Below are 15,866 nucleotides of genomic sequence, written 5' to 3'. Positions count from 1 at the left end.
ATGCTCAGATCTACCAGAGAGCGAGAGTGAGGTGATGTGTTGTGCTTCCACTGAGACAGCACAGCTGGCCTGAGTAAAAGCAGGGGGGCGGAGGGGAGGAGCCAGCAATTGGTGATTATCATATTCAAGAGAAGACTGTGTCAAACCGCCACCCACTGACATTAACCATGTCCCACACATGCTCTTTCATCAGTCAGTGGCCGTGACTGTCACACACTGTCCACTATTCCATGGTCTTTACACATGCTGCTCTATCCTCCTCTCCAGAGCTTCTGAGAGGATAAAAATACCCTGACGTATTGGTTGGATTTGTTCAGTCCATTCACTTTATTTTCTTGTTTAAATGGAGGCAAATTTTTCCCCTCCAAGTAACAGAAACCTTCATTTCACAACAGTTGTACTCTTTTGGGAGTCGACTGCTACCTGCAGCAGGGTTGGTTCTTGGCAAAACAAAACTGACATGAGAGCATAGGCCTACTGTACCTCACCGTGGTGACGTAAGAACGGGTCCAAGCTAAGATAACAGAAGGATATCAGTTCAAAAAGTTTATTGGCCCTTACATACATAAGCACAACAAACAGAGAAGTGATGTAAGAGATGTTGTGGAAGCAGGAAGATTAATTATCACTTACAGCATATTTTGTAACTGCAAAAACACTACTCTAGAAACACAGTATCACTTAGTGTAAATGTGTCATGAACAGAAGGCAACAAATGACATCACTATTGCTTAAAACATTTTCAATTGTCCTACAATTGTCGATCACACAAAGGCCTGCTGATTGAAAAATCAAACCAGTAAACTTGTATACATGTACTTCGCAATCCTGCCACCTACTACCTCAAATGAAATAAGAACACTTGGTTGTTTTTACCCACTGACGATTACACATGTGACACTTTATATTGCTATTGAAAGTCTTGGTTGGGTTACCAGGTTAAACTTTTTCAAACACATGGTTGAAAAAAACAGCTGTCAAAGTAAACGAAGTTAGATGTCTAAAAAGTGTAAAAAAAAAAAAAAAAACACAAACAAAAAACAACTGTACTATCTACAACTACCTAAATTTCAATACCGAATAAACTACATGTGGTTTTAAAAAGGCAATCTGTCACATGTTTCTATCAGACATGAAATACTGGGTGGCTAACAGAAGAAGGCAGACTCAGAAGGTTATAACTGAGAATCATTTCCCATTGCTCCGTTTTCCGGCAGCAGTGCAGTATCTTGGCAAAAGCTTTGATCAGTAACAGCTTTGCTTTCAGCTTTACCCAAACCCAGTCTCTTCTTTAATAGCTTGTCTTCATTATTCAACTTTGTGCGGATTGCAGTTTTTATTTGGCTGCTATCAACGTTGAACTTGACTGCCACGTGATCTGGAAGAAGAAACATAATAAAAATTAAAATCTCCATTTTCCATTCTTGAATTTATAAATAATGAGCCTCTAATAGAAGGTGCAGAAAAATTCAATGATACGTAATGTTCTTTATTTTACCGATTATACTTCTCAAGATCTCCGGTGGGAGTTGAGGCTTCTGGCAATCCTCTCCAGTAAAGGTGTTCCTCCGGCCTTGCAGAGAGTGTGTGGCCAACGTTTCTCGGTCAAAAAGCATCATCAGCAGAGCAGACGTGTACTTCTTGTAGTCTGCGATCTCTGCAATGCGCTCGTAAAGATTTTTTGGCACTCGAAGATTCTCAGAGAGATACAAGAAGTTGTGATCATCCTGAGGGCAAAAAAAGGGTTAGGGTTAGATGAAGAAAATGTTAGCTACAAACATATTAAGACACATCAATGCCTGAATCTGACACCTCCAGGTTTGTAAAATTGTCTGCGGTCAGTGAATCTGCACTTTTAACCCTTGCATGGTTCATGTTTTTGTTACTCCAGCCAATGTTTGTGGGTCTGGTGGACCCACCACATTATTGGATTTTTAAATCAATACAGTCATAAACATTATGTAAAAATACCAGATGTGTACTTTATCACAATTACTATCAGTGAAGACAGTATATACAGTTAATATTTACCTCTGTTAGATTATATCTATAAATAGATTTTTTTGCAAAAATTAAAAAAATTATCAACATGTGGGTGTAAAAACATGTTTATTTTTGAACAAATCTAAATGAAACAATGCCAGCCTATGCAACACATGAGGGGCAGAGTTTTACTTTGTGTGTGTTGCATTTATATTCCTTGCGCATGATGCATGTATAGTGTGTCTTTTTATCCATCTTGCGTCCACACACCTTGTAGCGCTTCTTTTTGTTGCTAAGTGGCCGCAACCCAGAATGATGAAAATACTTCATCAGGAATTCTCTCTCTCTCTCTCCCTCCCTCCCTCCTTCAAACTCACTGTCAGACACCAGAAATGTAATCTTCAAATTCTGATAAATCTTCCTCTTCATTACCTTCCCAAGCCTTTCTCTCTCTAAGGCCCTCTGATCAGAGATCCTTTTCGCTATATTCATCGACTGCGAGTGGTTCCCACAAGACAGAAGGTAAAATGTGTGGGAATGTGAGAGCAGACAGGTTTTGGTACTTGAAATGTAACAAACATGCAACCTTGTGCGTGAATACAGTCTATGGTGATTAGTAGGAGCAGAAAAAAAAAAATTTATAAAAAAAAAACAAATCACACTCTAACAGCAGGCCATGTAGGAGAAGGACAGAGTGAAAGGACCCAGCACCTCCACTCTTTTATTACCTGCAGGTCTAATGGAACCAAACACTACATGTGTTATATAAATGTGTAGGTGATGTGTACAATGTGAAGTCATTGAAAATGAAAATGTTTTAATATACATGTATTTGCAGAAAATTTGTCAAGGCCAAAGTGTCCGAGGTTGAAAAAAAATACTAAATCGGATAATTTTTCTTTCGGTAAACACTGAAAACGTGTCCCACAGACCCAAACACAAAACAAGGGTTAAATTCAGGTTCTTCAACGATAACAAAATGTAAACTAACTGAGCATTCTTCCCAAAACTGTGTTCTTATAAATATGGGAGCCCTGACCTCTGGGATATTATGAACCGCTCTCATCTCAGCCTCAGTCTCGGCCAGGAAAGCGATACTCTCATCATGAGAGTTCTGTGGTGCAGCTGCTGCATCGCCTCCTTGGAGAACTTGATCCAGAGTGACTCGAAGTTCATGGGCCGTGTGCCTCATCTGCATCATGAGTGTGTTCATCTCTGTAAAGTGTCAAATCACTTTAGAACTGCTGAAACAGAGCAAGTTTATTCACAGAGTAATTAGATGGCATGTTTACAGCACAGGCTCAGGGCCTGTTACCTAAGAAACTTTTTACCAGCAAACAACCAAACCTGTAAAAGTACCTAGAAAATCCCATTTTATTGTTAATTTAACAGTTATATAATTATATTATTAATTATAATAATAAAAATAATAATGTTATTTGAAGACCTTTCTACACTTACAGGTATGTAAAGACTAATAAATGCCTTTTATTTAATTTGGTAACACTTCTTAACAGGTTTGCCATTTATTAATAATATAATAAAATAAAAGTTTCCTGAGAAAATGTAAAAAAAAGAAAAAAGGACTGTCCTTGGAGAGAGAAGCTCATTTTAATCACAGATAAATATACTTTTTTTTATTTATTTTTTTTATTCATTAGTGGAGACTAAATTCTCAAACTATGTTTAATGATATGCTGAAAAATGCTGTGCATGGACTAAATGACTCCCCAAATCCCACTATTGATTACTGCATTTAACTGAAAGTGTAAGAATTGAGTTAATGAATGATTTCCCTTTGTTTAGTACTAAATAAAATTGTTTTTTCCAGGAATCTTTTTATGAAAATTATGGACATACAAATAAAGCATTACCTTTAAAATATTGTTCGTCTGCTTTATTTAACTTAGAAGTTGTTTTGGTCTAAATTTTTATGTATGCTTTTGATCCTCCAAATGTACAAAAATATGACTCTATGGCCCTGCCCTGATTACAGTGAGTCACATTCCGTACTTTAACTGTGTGGTCTTTTAGCATATTATTTAATAAATTAGTCATCTTTTTCCACCCACCTTTCAGCTCCCTCAACTCTCTCTCAGCCAAAATTCTACATCTGCGTTCATATTTGAGTTGTGCCTGCAGCTGCTCTATTTTCATGAGGAGACTGATGGTGTCTGTTCTGATGCCTGGACTTGCGACATTTTCTTCATCAAACTCAATGGTTTCATGCTGCCAAAATGAGAGGAAATGCCGTGAATAACTTCCATGTGTAGTAATGGTGAACAACAGATATTTTATGCACAATCAAATTGCAAAATCTCTCACCTCATTGTTGGGAAAAGGTGAGTAGCTGGAGCCTTCAACCAACCTGTACTTATCCTCCCCTGGATCACTGCCAAACTCCTGCCCATCATTGCTGATTTTTATCATCTTAACTGGCGGTTGTGTTGGAGTCGCGCCTGCTTCTCTCTTGGGTGGCATGGGGGTAGTAAATCTGGGGAGGGTAATGATCTGATCAGTTGACACATCAAGCATTGATTTTCTGCATAAGATGGGAATCAAACTGTAAGTCAAACTTTTTCAGCGGCTCCACGTGTTTCATTCTTTTTAAACGCATTCATGCATGACAATGATGAAAAGTTAGTTCCCCTTGCACCTCCCTCCCCCTGCCTACTCAACCCCTCCTACTAGCCTCCAGATTGTCTCCAGCTGGAGCAACTGAGTGATACAATGACTCTTTCAATACATTATCAAGCACATGTGATATTTAATGTTAGACGGTTCAGAGGATGCTCACCTGCCCGTTCAGCTCGACTTCAAGGATATACTGTAAATACACTCACTGAGAACAGAGACAGCGCAGTAAATGGAAGTACTGCGTAGTAAAGGAAGTAGTAGTACTACTGCAGTAGTACAGTACATAGATCCTGATAAAATTACGGCCAATTTTTAACAGCCGCGCAAAACGTTTCCGGTTTAATATGTTTGAAATACGCCTCCTATATTTATCTTTTATTGTGTATGGCACACATGTGCATAAGATTACTGTGTTGTGAAATGCTTATTTTTACAATTATTCGCGGAACAAAGCTGTGAAAACTTATTCCCCGAGGGAAGTATTTTGCCCCTGTACAGTTTCCTGCTCATCTGAACCCCGAATTTAACCAATAAAAATTCAGAGTTTCAACAAAGGGCGGGATATTTAGGAGCAACTGTGAATGTCAGCCAATCAGCGTCCGCTTTCAAACCTGACTTCAGCATCCTGGTTTGGTTGCAGTGTATCCATGTGGGTTCAATGTTGACTTGCTGCCGGAGAAACTTGTGGAGTTAAGTGTTGTCGTTTACTTTGAAACGGCGAGCGTCGCGTTTCACCATGTCTTCTTCTTTCTTTATAAAGAAAAAAGACAACCCCAAAATAGTTAAAAAGGGTAAAAATGCAGACGTCCCAAAACGAAAGGTAAGTGAGCTGCACTGTTAGCCGGTAAGCTAAATCACAGTAACGTTAGCTAACCAGCATGTTGACTCACGTACCTGATATAACCTGCTGGTCTAACGCGAATGAAACTTCATTATATGTCACGACAAACACTCTTTCTTTTTTTTTTACTGTAGCTGCAGGGCGATTGGGACAAAGTGCGAGCAAAGAAGCCCAACTCCAAATACAACGAAGAGATTTCCAGCGACTCTGAGACAGAGAGGTTAATTTCTGATGTACTCACTTGTGGTTATGCATTGATGACCGTGTCATGATGTAGACTTTAAAGGACATAACTAACCCAGCAGTTGTGAACTTGTTTTGATTTGTGTTTCGTTGTTGCACAGTCCTGTAGTGCCCAAGAAAAGACAGCCTAGTGAAGAGAATGAGTTTGATGAAACGCCACAGGAGAAGAAACTTAGATTAGCCAAAATTTACCTCGACCAACTAAAGGAAGAAGGTAAACTTATATTATCCATGCGACATGGATGTTTAGCATTACGGTCTGTGCATGTATGTATTTATTATGTGATCTGATCTCATCAGAGGAAAAGAAAGCAGAAGACGACTCATTTGAGACTGATCTGATTGCTGGAAGACTTGAAGAAGAAGTGGTAAGAATGTCTTCTGTGTTAATGGGTTTAATTTCCCGCTGGGGACACGAGACGTTACACACTCAACCATCCCTGTACTTTTACAGATTACTTTTGTGACAGTGTAGCTTCAGTTTGATCATTAAATCACTCCTATACCTATACAATGTCTTCGTGCAGCTACAATATACCAGATGAGTGGACCTCTGAGCAGATGAAATGTTTAAATGCTCATCTGGGTTGCATTTATTTATTGGTGTTTGTTGCAGTATGTCTATGTACACCCTGCTCTGCGATTGCACATGTAAGGGCTGCCTTTCTCTCTGTGTGGTGAAGATTCAATTCAATTCAATTCAATTTTATTTATATAGCGCCAAATCACAACAACAGTTATCTCACAGCGCTTTTCATAAACGAGCAGGTCTAGACCGTACTCTATGATGCTATTTACAGAAGCCCAACAGTTCCCACCAAGAGCAAGCACTAGGCGACAGAGGCAAGGAAAAACTTCCTTTTAAGAAGCAGAAACCTCGAGCAAGATTGGTGGGGCTATTTACAGCCTGCAGACACTACTTATGTTTGAAAAAAGTACTGCCACTTGTGATGGGGAATCTAAGCTGTCTGATGCAGTGTTGTATTTAATACAATAAAACAATCTATGTATGAGTGGATTAAATCTGATACCTTGAAGAAAAGGTCAGAATAAAGCAGGATTTACTGATTTCATTATTGTTATTTGATCAGTTAAGCCTCTATTATAAAATGGGTAACTTTTAAACAGTCTTCAGCTCTGTTTTAAAATACTGAGGCAGATTGGCAAGGATATCCGATATTCAAAACCAATGCACAACTCCTTTTGATGCGAGTGTGATGTAACAAGGCCTCGTTCAGGTTGGTCATGGGATTTTTTTTATTTATTGTTTTGGCATGGTGAGGCGAGGTATCGCAACATTTTGCTGCAGTAATTTTCCTTTTGAAGGGCCTGTGTAGTCTGCTTCGAATGTAACATCACTAACTGCGACCTCAGCAGGTTTTTTTTGGCAAAAACAAAACCCATTTTAAGTTGTTTCACAGTGAATATTTTCTAACCAAACCCATGTCCTTGATCTTAGACATAGGTATTCTTTTTGGATTTCATATGCTAGATGTATTGCCATATGCTGGTCAGTGTTGTTGATCCTGCTCTGTATGTCATTTTCCCCTCAGCTTGAACAAAAAGGAAAGCTTCAGCGACTTATTGCCAAAGATGTAAGTACGGGAATTTCCGATATCCTAGGGGGGAAGCTGTTTATGAACGGACTGACTTTTATTACATTTTCAATCTGTCTTTTTTAGCTCATGCCACCGGATGCTTCAGAGATCAGAGTGTTAAAGGGACACAAACTTCCAATTACCTGTCTGGTCATCACCTTCGATGACAAGTACATCTTTTCTGCTGCCAAAGACTGCTCTATCATTAAATGTTAGTGTAAAATAAAACGCTGAAATATGGATAAATATGAAAGTAATGGTCAGACTTGGCAGACTCAGTTCAGTGTTTTTCTTATGTCTTCAGGGGATGTTGAGAGTGGCAAGAAACTGCACACAATACCTGGTGGAAGGAAAGGTACAGAGGATCGGCATATTGGACATACAGCCCATATCCTGTGCATGGCCATATCGTCAGATGGAAAATACTTGGTGAGTAGTGCGCTCTAAGCATAGCCTGCTTTGGCCAAATTTGGAAAACTAGCAGATTCATATCAGATCAGCTTTATTTATATAGCACATTCAAAAATAACAGGAGTTGACCCAAAGTGCTTTCCAAGAAAACAATATACACAAAACCCAAGTATAAAGGAACAAAATAACAAAGAATATATACCATTGTGTATCCAGCTACACAATAAAACACTAGTACACTTATACACATCAATAAAGGGAATACAATTTAAAATCAATTCTGTATTTTACCAGTAACCAATGCAAGTGAAACAAGACCGGAGTAATGTATTGTCTGACCATTTGTAGTCAGGAAAGTGTTGAATGGTTCAACCCCATATGCAGGGAATTACAGTAGTCCAGCCGTGAGTAGGGGTGCCAGCTCAGCTCAACTCGCTTCAACTCTACCCGGCTCGGTTTCGCCGTCTTCCGTTTTACATGCAGGTAGCACCCCTCAGTATAGCTGGTCGTCATAGCGACGCCACACAAAACTGCCGTGACGCTATGTTCAATGCGACACACACAGGAGGTGATACGAAAAGTAGTGCAAGTACAACTTTTACACATGGAAAACCAAAAGAAGGTAAGGCGAGTTCAGCTGGTGCAGTGGAAAATGGGCTTTACCATCTCTCTCACCCTGTATGTCCTCTTCGGTGACTTTCTCGACGTAGCCTATCAAAATAAAACCAACGTGGCAGCTAACGTATAACTTCTGACTGGTGTGTTCGCTGTCGGTTTACCTAGTCTGCTCTTGTAAAATATCCACAGTGTCACAACTTGTAACGTAAGCACCGTTTTTCTCTGATAAATACTACAATGTGTTGCCTAAACAGCATGGCCTGCCAAAGTAAAGTGTATGTGTGGGGAAACACTGAATGAATGTGTTTTTCTTTTTACAAGCCAGGGGTCTCATTTATAAAAGTTGCGTGCGTACGTACAAAACAGGGCTGGAAACGTGCGTACGGCACTTCCCAAGCAAAGGTTGTGATCTATAAAAAACAAACTTGACGGGAAAATGTGTGGTCCTGTAAGTAAACTCAGAACCATGCATACGCACATAAAGATGAGAAATGAGAAACGGTGACTCACATGGCAGAAGGATGAAACGGTTTGAAATGAATAGGCCTGCTATTGTGTAAAATAAATCAAAATATTAGGCCTACCTCAAAGTATTACAGCCTAAAAGCCTTTCTGAATAAACAAACACCCGTTTGATTGACTTTCCCTGAAGTGGGCAAATTTAAGATCATTTACAGTGCACAAAAGATCCAGATTTAGGATAATAAACACAAGAGCTATCAAGGAGATATCTGTTTCTGCAAAAGAACGTCTCATATGTTGTACAGTGTAATCAGGAATCATTAATTAATACTTGCATGCAGTGCAGTTTATTCTCATAAATAAGGTGAACAGGAGGACAAATTACATTTAAATTGATGCCGTTTTCAATGTGTCAGTCGAACAAATATTAGAGCATAGTTTCATATATTGTTATCAGATGTTAGTTGCCTTATCGAGCCAAAAGCTGTGCGCCAGCGTGTGGATTTGATGCGCTGCTTGTAAAAACACATAAAAAAAAATAAATATAACACTATTTTATGTCATTTACAACAAGTCATATTTCTCATCAGCAGCCTCGTTAAGTGAGTGGACTGTTTGAACATTTATTTAGGCTACACAAACAAGCGGAATCTCTTTTCAAACAGGGGAATCCAAATTAGTACCTGGGTCATCCCGTCTGTGTGTCCCCCTCCAGCCAGTGACGTCACTACTCAGGAGGGATGCCCCTTCCTGCAGATCGGTAATAAAGGGGTGGAGCTCCGGTGCCCCCTTTCCTTGAGTCCACGTGTGTGAACAGCCCTGTTTTGCATGTACGCACCGTTTGTAAAAGAGACCCCTGGTCTTTAAAAGTGTTGACCAACACTGTCTCCCTCCATCTTGTTAGAGACTTTGTGAGTAAACGCCTGTGACGCAGATGCAGAGGGAGGGGCGGGGCTGCGCGGTGAGGGGGAGAGAGAGGAGTTAACTCTGGTGGGAATTTACAGAAACATTGATTAACTCAACATCAACTATATCGGTATAAATGGTATTGTCTAATTTCATATCTCTTTTGAAATTATATCGGTATACCGCCCAGCCTTAGCCGTGAGGTGATAAGCGCATGTATAAGTGTTTCCAGGTCTCAGTGGGATAGAAATGGCTTCAATTTGGCTATGGTTCTGAGCTGATAAAAACGTCCCTTCACGACACAACTGATTTGTTTGTTAAAATACAAAGAAGTATCCATACAAACACCTAGATTCTTAACTACATTGTGCAAGGTTGTCGTCAGAGAACCAATTGCATAAGCTAGTTACAGAGCTCGGAGGGCCAAATAGAATTACCTCAGTTTTGTTTTTATTAAGTTGAAGGAAGCTCCTCGCCATCCAGCCTTTGATATCATTCAGACAGTTTAAGAGGTTCTTCAGAGAGTGGCTGCTGTCAGGTGCAACTTGTATGAAGAACTGTGTGTCATCCGTGAAACAATGATACAAAATATTGTACTTCTCAAAAAAAATACCAAGGAAGCATGTTAAGTAAATATAAAAGAGGGCCTAAAATCGAGCCTTGAGGGATGCCGCATTTAATAGCAGTGGGTGAAGATGAACAATATCCTCTTCTAACAGTAAAATTTATTTCTCTCAGGTAGGAGGTAAACCATTGTAACACAGTGCCCTGTAGACCAACTTTTTCACTGTAACAGAAGCCTCTTTCTCAACATCTTTTTAGGCCACTGGAGACATGAACAAACTGATCATGATCTGGGAGGCAGAAACATGTAAACATCTCTATAAATTCACAGGACACAAAGGCCCTGTGTCGGTATGTTCTCCCTCTTTCTGTCTCACTTGGATGTAATAAGAATTTACCGTAGCTCTGAGGTCCTCCCCATGATTCATATCAAATGTCTCTTTCTACTTAGGGTCTTTCATTCAGGAAGGGAACTCATGATCTGTACAGTGCCTCTCATGATCGCTCAGTGAAGGTGTGGAATGTGGACGAGAATGCATATGTGGAAACTCTGTGAGTAACTAATCACAAAACAATTAATCTCCCTGCCAAACGCTTGCATTTGTCTTGAATGTATGAATTTAACTGTGATTGGGATTTGCTGTAGCTTTGGGCATCAGGACGCCATCACAGGACTGGACTGCCTGACCCGTGAGCGCTGTGTGACTGCAGGAGGAAGGGACCGCTCGGTGAGGGTGTGGAAAATAGCCGAGGAATCTCAGCTGGTGTTCCACGGCCACGAGTGAGTCTCCTTCTGTCTTTCCTCTGGCGTTTCTGTGACACTGTTAAACTGTGATTAATTTAATTATTTAATTAATTAATGGGTAGGAAAAATATTGTTTTTGTTATTATTACTATTGTTAACATCATTCATTTTGGGTTGATTAAACTTTGCATGCATGATAACTCAATCATGACTGGACCAAAATAGTCAGGTGACACGAATTTGGAAGACAATTAAATAGGTGTATCATGTAATATTAACAAGATATAGGCCTACACAACTTTAACTTGTTTTGTTTCCTACATATTTACTTGGTCGGGCAGCCCAGGTATTTTAACATCTGCCAAAGTATATTTGGCACCCATTTTAGCATTTTACATAGAGATGTTATCTGGTATTATGTTGCAAGACATAATACTAGACATGACATGATGGAATTTTTTCAAGCATTGAGCGATAGTGAACACACCAGTGCAGATTTAATTCAGTGTCACGTTGGTTTCGATCCATATGCGGAGCACCTGCTCCTGTGAAAACGGAATTACAGTTGAGTTTATTAAATGCAACGTACTGCGGATGGAGAAACTCAGCAGAGCAGAGACACATGGGGGGAGAGAGACAGAAAGAGGCGGGGCAAGCTGTTGTGTATGTAGTGAGAGACCAGAGGTGTGGGTGTGTGGAAATGAGAAATGAAGAGAGAGGGAGCAGATTGAAGTAGTGAATAAACACTATAATAAGGTGAAGAATATAAATGAAATAATGAGGAGATCTACCAGAAATCCAAATACTTTACTCAACTGTCCATGTCCGTGGTTCTGTCCCACGGAACTGCGACACATGCCTGTGGATGATTGTGTCACATTTTCGGTCTCTGTCTCAGAATTGTTGCATCCCTATATTTTATGGTAGAAATGTTACATAATGTTGCTTGAAACTTGGGTGGCAAGCTAGCCAACAAAGCTATACAGCAACTTTCAGTGTTATATAGTACAGCAATAGGCGATCTGGACCTGGAGTGACAATGACAGAGACTGACTAACTACCGTTATTTTAAGATAACGTTAGTACATAATGTTGCTTCAAACTGCTACAGAACTGTAACAGTAGTGGTTGTTACTAGCAACAGACTGCTCAACTGAAACTAACCAAAGATTTATAAATAATCCTACAATTTATGGATATTTTCATTTGATCCTCCAAAATTCATGGCAGAATGTGATTTTGGTAGAAAACAGTTGATTCTGTCTCTGATATTCATCTATACGTCATGCGGATTCTGTGAACGTCTCTCTTCCTACAGGGGCTCAATTGATTGTATCCAGCTCATAAATGAGGAGCATATGATAACAGGAGCTGACGATGGGTAAGACAGTCGCAGCTATTACAGTCACATCGTCTCGGTCACAGTTTTTGTTCCAGGATCTAATCGTGCTAACTGATTCATTCATGTTTCTCTTCCGTACCGTTTTCTCAATTTTTCTGAACGACCTCAGCTCCGTGTCTCTTTGGAGTGTCAACAAGAAGAAGCCTCTCAGCACGGTGAAGCAGGCTCACGGTTGCCATGGTGATGCAGGGCTGGAGCAGCCCCATTGGGTCGCTTCGGTAGCAGCGCTTCAGAACTCAGATACTGTTGCCTCAGGTGCCTCTGGCTGTGAGAGTCCTCCTTACCAGCTTTTTAATTACACACAGAGACACACACACACTTTATTATGTGCAAATTAAACAATTTCACAGTGATCTCGTATGAATGCAAATTTAATCAAAATAATTAATACACCTGACACAATCCTAGACACTCAGTGTGGTAGAACAGTTGAAGCAATTCTGTTTAGCTAAGCTGCATTTAAGATGTTCTGTTGTGATATCAAGTTCTTTAACAATGGTTCTTCTGTACAGGTTCACACAACTCACAGGTGCAGCTGTGGAAGTGTGGCCAGTATTACCGTGGACTGCAGCCTCTATTCAGTGTACCAGTGGTAAGCTTTTACTCCCTACTGTCCTTTTAGAAAAGGTCACATTTACATAAGAATTACACACATTATTTTTTACAGATACCTGTATGGCCGTCTCAAAATATCGTGCGTTGTCTCTTCCTTCTGCTTTCTCTCCCAGTCCGGTTTCGTCAACAGTCTTAAGTTTTCGAGCTCCGGTCAGTTCTTGGTGGCAGGAGTTGGACAGGAGCACAGGTAACTGAATTAATGATCATGTTTCCATAGAAACTGTCTGTGGAGTTCATGTCACTACTAAATGTCAGTGCAGGTTCATGAATGGAGAAATGAATGTCCACTAGATGGAGGTGTTAATTCATCTGTCAGCTTTTGTCAGGTGAAAATACACTTTTCCCTTTTTTCCAGTGCAGCCTCACTTGTTTCCAGTTTTCTTGAAAGAGGTGATAGTATCTTGAGATCAGTAGATTAAGAGATAAGATTATATTTTATTTTTTAATTTAGACGAATACCAGAAAAAGGACATGTAATGATGGATGTTTGTTAGTTATGGTTTACAGTAGATAATTTAAAAACCTGCCACATGCCTGAAAAATAAATTAAACTGCAGAGGCTGTTGTTGCTTTTGACTGCATCTTAAAGAAAGATCTGGATGCCTCCATATTTGAACCAACCAATAAACTTTAGCAACAAAGCGCTCCAACAGTTTATGGTAATTGGTAAGGTAATAGATTGTCGCTCACTGGAATAAAAATAATTAACTCCACTGAATTCCATATAAACAAACATTGTTCTCTAATGAAGAGACTGTACAGACCCAGACCAGTAGGTGGCGGAATAGAGAGATACACATATGGTCAGCTCACCTTACTCGGAATATAACAGTGTTATTTCACATTTGTTAGTGAGCTTAAGGACCGACCAGCTTGGGACACACATATAGAAAGCTGACCTTTTAATTGGAGTTCAAAACACTGAAAAATGTTGTTGGAATCTGATTTGCAGATTTCAGTAGTTCTGGGGTTGTTCGGTTGTCTGAAGTTATTAAAAGCGCTCAATTACAATCACAGTTGACTCTGAACATAACCTAGGCCAAAGTGACTACAGTCACTTTCAGCACCTTTTTGTATTTAAAAGAACTTCCAACATGTCTCATCAGGCCAGACTGGTGGCTGCATCCAAGCAACAGTTCAGTACAATTTCTGTCATTGGATCAGTTTGTAATTTTATTATCCCACACACTTTAATATTGCCTTGTATTTGCTCTGATTCTGATTTAAGATGTTAACCACCAAGGTTTAGTTAGATAAGGTTGACCATAAAACTGTTGTTGGATCAGTGTAAAACATAATTGTAATGGCATAATCTAAAAACAGAGAATAAGAATGGGTCATAAAACATAATTTTTCTTTTTCTTCAGTTTTTATTTTATTTTATTTTTTTATAAATTCTATCAGGATGATGTATAGTGTGTTTTTTATGCATTAGCTCTGATTCTAAGTTTGTGTGTTTTTCTGCAGGTTGGGCCGATGGTGGAGAATAAAAGAGGCCAAGAATGGGATCTATATTATTCCTCTTAAAAGGAAATGTCCCAATCCAGAGGAAGCCAAGATGACAGAATAGTGGATTGTTAAGTGTCTTTTCTTTTGTAAATTAAAGAGTTAAATACAGCCTGTGCATCTTGTTTTTGTTCATCATCTTGAGTAAAAAAAACTGCAAAATTAAAAACTGCCCGGAGTGATTTGTTTATACAAGTGTTTGCTCCAAGTGTCTTTTGTGATTTTAGTTTTTGCGGAAGCTTTAACAGCAGCTTTAGCGAAGGAATCAGCAGTGTGGGCAAGGTGGGCTGTGTCTGCATTAGGCCAGAAGTGAGAAAAGGCTGCATCGTAGGAGTCGATGCATCCTACCCAAGCTAACAACACTCGTCTCTTAACCATGTTATGATCTTATGAAATTTGTGTTTCTTTAATTATTTGTACTAAATGAGGGGGCGTCTGTTGAAGGTTTCTCTGTGTCTGCTGGGAGAAGTTATCACTTTTTTTAAAATCATGCTTAAGAAGCAAGACTAAGCTTAGGCTTCACCCAGGCCCACATCGTCATGGAAACTGCTTCTATTTAGGTTATTGTCAGCCTGTCCGAGCCGAACATAACATTGCTGTTAGCTCTACAGGGGAATTGCTTAACTGTGTTGGACCTACTGGATCTTTTAAATCTTGCAAAATATCATTGACAAACGAATATTAATATTTGCATATCAGGTAGTCTACATGATTTGAATGTAGCTATCGGTAGATCACGTTTACAGTAGTGCGAGTGTGCTTAAATCCTTTAATAACATTTCGTTAGTATTCCTGCAGGTGTCTTCTTTGGCAGAAGTGTTACTTTTCGCTGGTACATAATTGTGTTTGTTTTGTCATCCATGGAGTCATCAAACTCCCTCCCTCCTAACATTTATGAATGTTAGGAGGGAATACCATTTCTACCATATTACTACTTTTACAGTTTTATATCTTTATACATACATTCACAGGAGAAAGTATGCTGATTTCTGCATGAATTGGTCATAAAATGTGATTTGATCTTCACAGTCACAACAATGGACAAACACAGTCTGCTTAAACGAATACCACACAAACAATTACATGTTTTTGTTTTTATTAAACACACCGTGTAAACATTCACAGTGCAGGGTGGAAATTGTATGTGAACCCTTGGATTTAATAACTGGTTTATCCTCCTTTGGCAGCAATAACCTCAACCAAATGTTTCCTGTCGTAGCAGAGCAGACCTGAACAACAGTCAAGAATAATTTTAGACCATTCCTCTTCACGAAATCGTTTCAGTTCAGCAATATTCTTGGGATGTCTGGTGTGAATTATGGGCTGCATGTTTAC

At 39.4% G+C, this 15,866-nt stretch overlaps 2 protein-coding genes across 4 annotated transcripts; one reads left to right on the top strand and one right to left on the bottom strand.

The window, feature by feature from the left end:
- Positions 1-533: 533 nt before the first annotated feature.
- LOC123956593 lies at positions 534-5,007 on the bottom strand. 2 transcript variants are annotated; one of them, XM_046028882.1, is made up of 7 exons: positions 4,993-5,007; positions 4,781-4,825; positions 4,309-4,477; positions 4,056-4,212; positions 3,023-3,198; positions 1,499-1,727; positions 534-1,378 (listed from the first exon to the last, which is right to left on the bottom strand). In XM_046028882.1, the coding sequence occupies exons 3-7, from the start codon at positions 4,462-4,464 to the stop codon at positions 1,176-1,178; spliced, it is 921 nt and encodes a 306-aa protein (XP_045884838.1). In that variant the 5' UTR covers positions 4,465-4,477; positions 4,781-4,825; positions 4,993-5,007; the 3' UTR covers positions 534-1,175. The 2 variants fall into 2 exon arrangements, with proteins under 2 accessions (XP_045884838.1, XP_045884837.1); XM_046028881.1 differs by lacking the exons at positions 4,781-4,825; positions 4,993-5,007 and adding an exon at positions 4,560-4,674.
- Positions 5,008-5,203: 196 nt separating this feature from the next.
- Positions 5,204-14,642, top strand: rrp9 (ribosomal RNA processing 9, U3 small nucleolar RNA binding protein). Of its 2 annotated transcripts, none has more exons than XM_046028879.1 (15): positions 5,204-5,440; positions 5,596-5,681; positions 5,806-5,918; positions 6,005-6,072; positions 7,258-7,299; positions 7,387-7,513; positions 7,607-7,731; positions 10,522-10,614; positions 10,715-10,815; positions 10,910-11,044; positions 12,327-12,389; positions 12,520-12,665; positions 12,923-13,002; positions 13,139-13,212; positions 14,493-14,642. In XM_046028879.1, the coding sequence occupies exons 1-15, from the start codon at positions 5,357-5,359 to the stop codon at positions 14,593-14,595; spliced, it is 1,440 nt and encodes a 479-aa protein (XP_045884835.1). In that variant the 5' UTR covers positions 5,204-5,356; the 3' UTR covers positions 14,596-14,642. The 2 variants fall into 2 exon arrangements, with proteins under 2 accessions (XP_045884835.1, XP_045884834.1); XM_046028878.1 differs by having other exon boundaries at positions 12,520-12,677.
- Positions 14,643-15,866: the final 1,224 nt, after the last annotated feature.

This window comes from Micropterus dolomieu, linkage group LG18 (genome assembly GCF_021292245.1).
Source record: "Micropterus dolomieu isolate WLL.071019.BEF.003 ecotype Adirondacks linkage group LG18, ASM2129224v1, whole genome shotgun sequence".
Lineage (NCBI taxonomy): Eukaryota > Metazoa > Chordata > Actinopteri > Centrarchiformes > Centrarchidae > Micropterus > Micropterus dolomieu.
The sequence above is the reverse complement of the archived record's forward strand: the minus strand, read 5'-3'. Positions and strand labels throughout refer to the sequence as shown.

What these genes read in the sequence shown, in the direction of transcription:
- LOC123956593 (XM_046028881.1), bottom strand. Translation starts at nt 4,600, where the DNA reads ATGCGTTTAAAAAGAATGAAACACGTGGAGCCGCTGAAAAA. An exon ending in CACGTGGAGCCGCTGAAAAA is followed by an intron (nt 4,478 to 4,559) that starts GTTTGACTTACA and finishes TACCCTCCCCAG; the next exon opens with ATTTACTACCCCCATGCCAC. An exon ending in CGGTTCATAATATCCCAGAG is followed by an intron (nt 1,728 to 3,022) that starts GTCAGGGCTCCC and finishes TTTTGCCCTCAG; the next exon opens with GATGATCACAACTTCTTGTA.
- rrp9 (XM_046028878.1), top strand. Translation starts at nt 5,357, where the DNA reads ATGTCTTCTTCTTTCTTTATAAAGAAAAAAGACAACCCCAAAATAGTT. An exon ending in CGACCAACTAAAGGAAGAAG is followed by an intron (nt 5,919 to 6,004) that starts GTAAACTTATAT and finishes TGATCTCATCAG; the next exon opens with AGGAAAAGAAAGCAGAAGAC. An exon ending in AGACTGCTCTATCATTAAAT is followed by an intron (nt 7,514 to 7,606) that starts GTTAGTGTAAAA and finishes TTATGTCTTCAG; the next exon opens with GGGATGTTGAGAGTGGCAAG.